Source organism: Notothenia coriiceps, unplaced genomic scaffold (genome assembly GCF_000735185.1).
Source record: "Notothenia coriiceps isolate Sejong01 unplaced genomic scaffold, NC01 NC01_scaffold00016000, whole genome shotgun sequence".
NCBI classification, from domain to species: domain Eukaryota; kingdom Metazoa; phylum Chordata; class Actinopteri; order Perciformes; family Nototheniidae; genus Notothenia; species Notothenia coriiceps.
The window spans coordinates 12-2,318 of NW_011348701.1; the positions used below are offsets into that span (position 1 = coordinate 12).

At 39.1% G+C, this 2,307-nt stretch overlaps 1 protein-coding gene across 1 annotated transcript in view; it reads left to right on the forward strand.

The window, feature by feature from the left end:
- Window positions 1-275: 275 nt before the first annotated feature.
- LOC104949373 (polypeptide N-acetylgalactosaminyltransferase 16-like) overlaps window positions 276-2,307 on the forward strand; it is a gene marked incomplete at its 3' end in the record, with an annotated part of 2,745 nt that continues 713 nt past the window's right edge. Inside the window, exons 1-2 of the mRNA XM_010775734.1 lie at window positions 276-420; window positions 1,082-1,208. Coding sequence (XP_010774036.1) covers window positions 291-420; window positions 1,082-1,208 — 257 coding nt within the window. The remainder of the gene's footprint in view (window positions 421-1,081; window positions 1,209-2,307) is intronic.

Genomic DNA, 2,307 nt, shown 5'->3' on the forward strand with positions numbered 1-2,307 from the left:
ACAGATAAGACACGAGACGACTGAGTCGATGCAACAATATAAAATATAAAACCCCATAAAACAAAGTGAACATAGGTACAACAGAAATACAAAGATTAAGACCTATACAATAAATAAAACAATATAAATTAAACACCTCTCCTCTACCTCTGGATGTAATGACTCCTCTCCTCTCCTCTGGATGTAATGACCCCTCTCCCCTCTCCTCTCTCCTCTCCTCTCCTCTCCTCTGTATGTAATGACTCCTCTCCTCTCTCCTCTCTCCTCTCCTCTCCTCTCCTCTGTATGTAATGACTCCTCTCCTCTCCTCTCTCAGGACCCCAGTGATCGCCGGGGGGATCTTCGTCATGGACCGCAGCTGGTTCAACCACCTGGGACAGTACGACACTCACATGGACATCTGGGGGGGGGAGAACTTTGGTGAGATCCATTATTATTAGAACAACGTTGTTTTTAGGACTTTGTTGGAGTTGTAATATTCAAAATGATCTCCACCTCAAACAGCTTCAACAGTGCCATCCTACTTTAACATTAATACACGATAAATAATAATAATAGTATAAGAGTTAAGCTTTTTCCTCGCTTTGAGTATATTTGTTATCATTCTTACATACTTTTACTACGGTAACATTTTCCCCGCCAGACTTTGACTTTTAACAGAGAACTTCTACATGTATTTGTACTTCTATACATATCTAAATACATCTTTTCATAGCAGTATAAAACAAAAAGAATGAATAAAAGTCAATGCGCTGCTGTTTCCAATGACACGGCTGTCATGCGAGCACGAGTCATCTTGAAAAGAATCAGATAAAAGTTATAAAGTTATCCATTTGAATGTCTTCATGTCAGAGTTTTAGTGGTGTTGGCACTGCAGAAGCTTCTGGATGCTGCAGAGGGCCAGCTGCCGCTCTCTGAAATAACAATCGTGTCCTTGGAATCTGCAAAGGCAGCCAAGCATTAAATGATCCACTCCGACAGCTTTCATTGTGCGGATTTACAGCGTGTTGCATCTGCTGCATACAGAGTGTGTCAGGTGAACTCAGCCAGCTGACCTGCTTCTGCTTCTGTCCGCCTGCAGAGCTCTCTTTCCGGGTGTGGATGTGCGGAGGAAGCCTGGAGATCCTCCCCTGCAGCCGCGTGGGCCACGTGTTCAGGAAGAGGCACCCGTACGACTTCCCAGAAGGCAACGCTCTCACCTACATCAAGTGAGTGGGCCCATCTGTTAGGATACCTGACTTCCTGTTTGTGTTGTGTTAGAAAAATGTCACTCGTTCCTGAACAGTGTCCTTCACATGCTCATATACAAGAGAGGGAGTTACAGTCACAAGATGGAGGAATACCGGTTCTTCTAGGTAATCATACATCCTGTCGTGTACTAAATACTGACCTTTTCCCAAAATCTAAAAATTCTTACTTTTTCCTCAAAATTCTGACTTTTTCTCAAAAATCTATAAATTCTTACTTTTTCTCAAAATTCTGACTTTTTCTCAAAATCTATAAATTCTTACTTTTTCTCAAAATTCTGACTTTTTCTCAAAAATCTATAAATTCTTACTTTTTCTCAAAATTCTGGCTTTTTCTCAAAATCTAAAAATTCTTACTTTTTCAAAAAATTCTGACTTTTTCTCAAAATCCTGACTTTCTCTGAATACTTAAAATTGTTAAAATTAAATTTAAATTAAATCAAATTAAATGTGTCAACAATTAATTTAGTTTATTTAGAAAATTAATTGTCAAATGGCTTTTGCATTTTTACTTTATTTAATTGTTAGAGATTTTTGCATTATGGCATTTGAAAATAAAATGGCATTGTGTGGCATTCTAATTCAAAATGGCCCTTTAATTATCTGTCTAAAAAAGGACAAATCAAGTTGCATTATCCGTTACATTTTAATGGTCAAATACCAATTACGATTTGAATATAATATCATCAAGTGAGGTTGATGTTTGAAAACGAAATGTCAATTGGCTTTTTAATTCACATTGTCAGGAATTGCTAATTGCATTGATGAATTGTAATGAAGGTTTTGACTAAATTGCCAATGTGAGATGACCTTTGATTTCATTGGAGTTTGCAAATCCTTTCTCATCCGCCCGTTTGTCTTCACCTCCGCACATGCCGCTCTAAAGGAGGGTTGAATTCCTGATGGAGATGTTTGTGTGTGTAGCAGCCTGTAGGAATGCCACCAGCACTGTCATTACTCTGTGTGTGTGTGTGTGTGTGTGTGTGTGTGTGTGTGTGTGTGTGTGTGTATAGGAACACGCGGCGTGCAGCAGAGGTTTGGATGGACGAGTACAAACAGT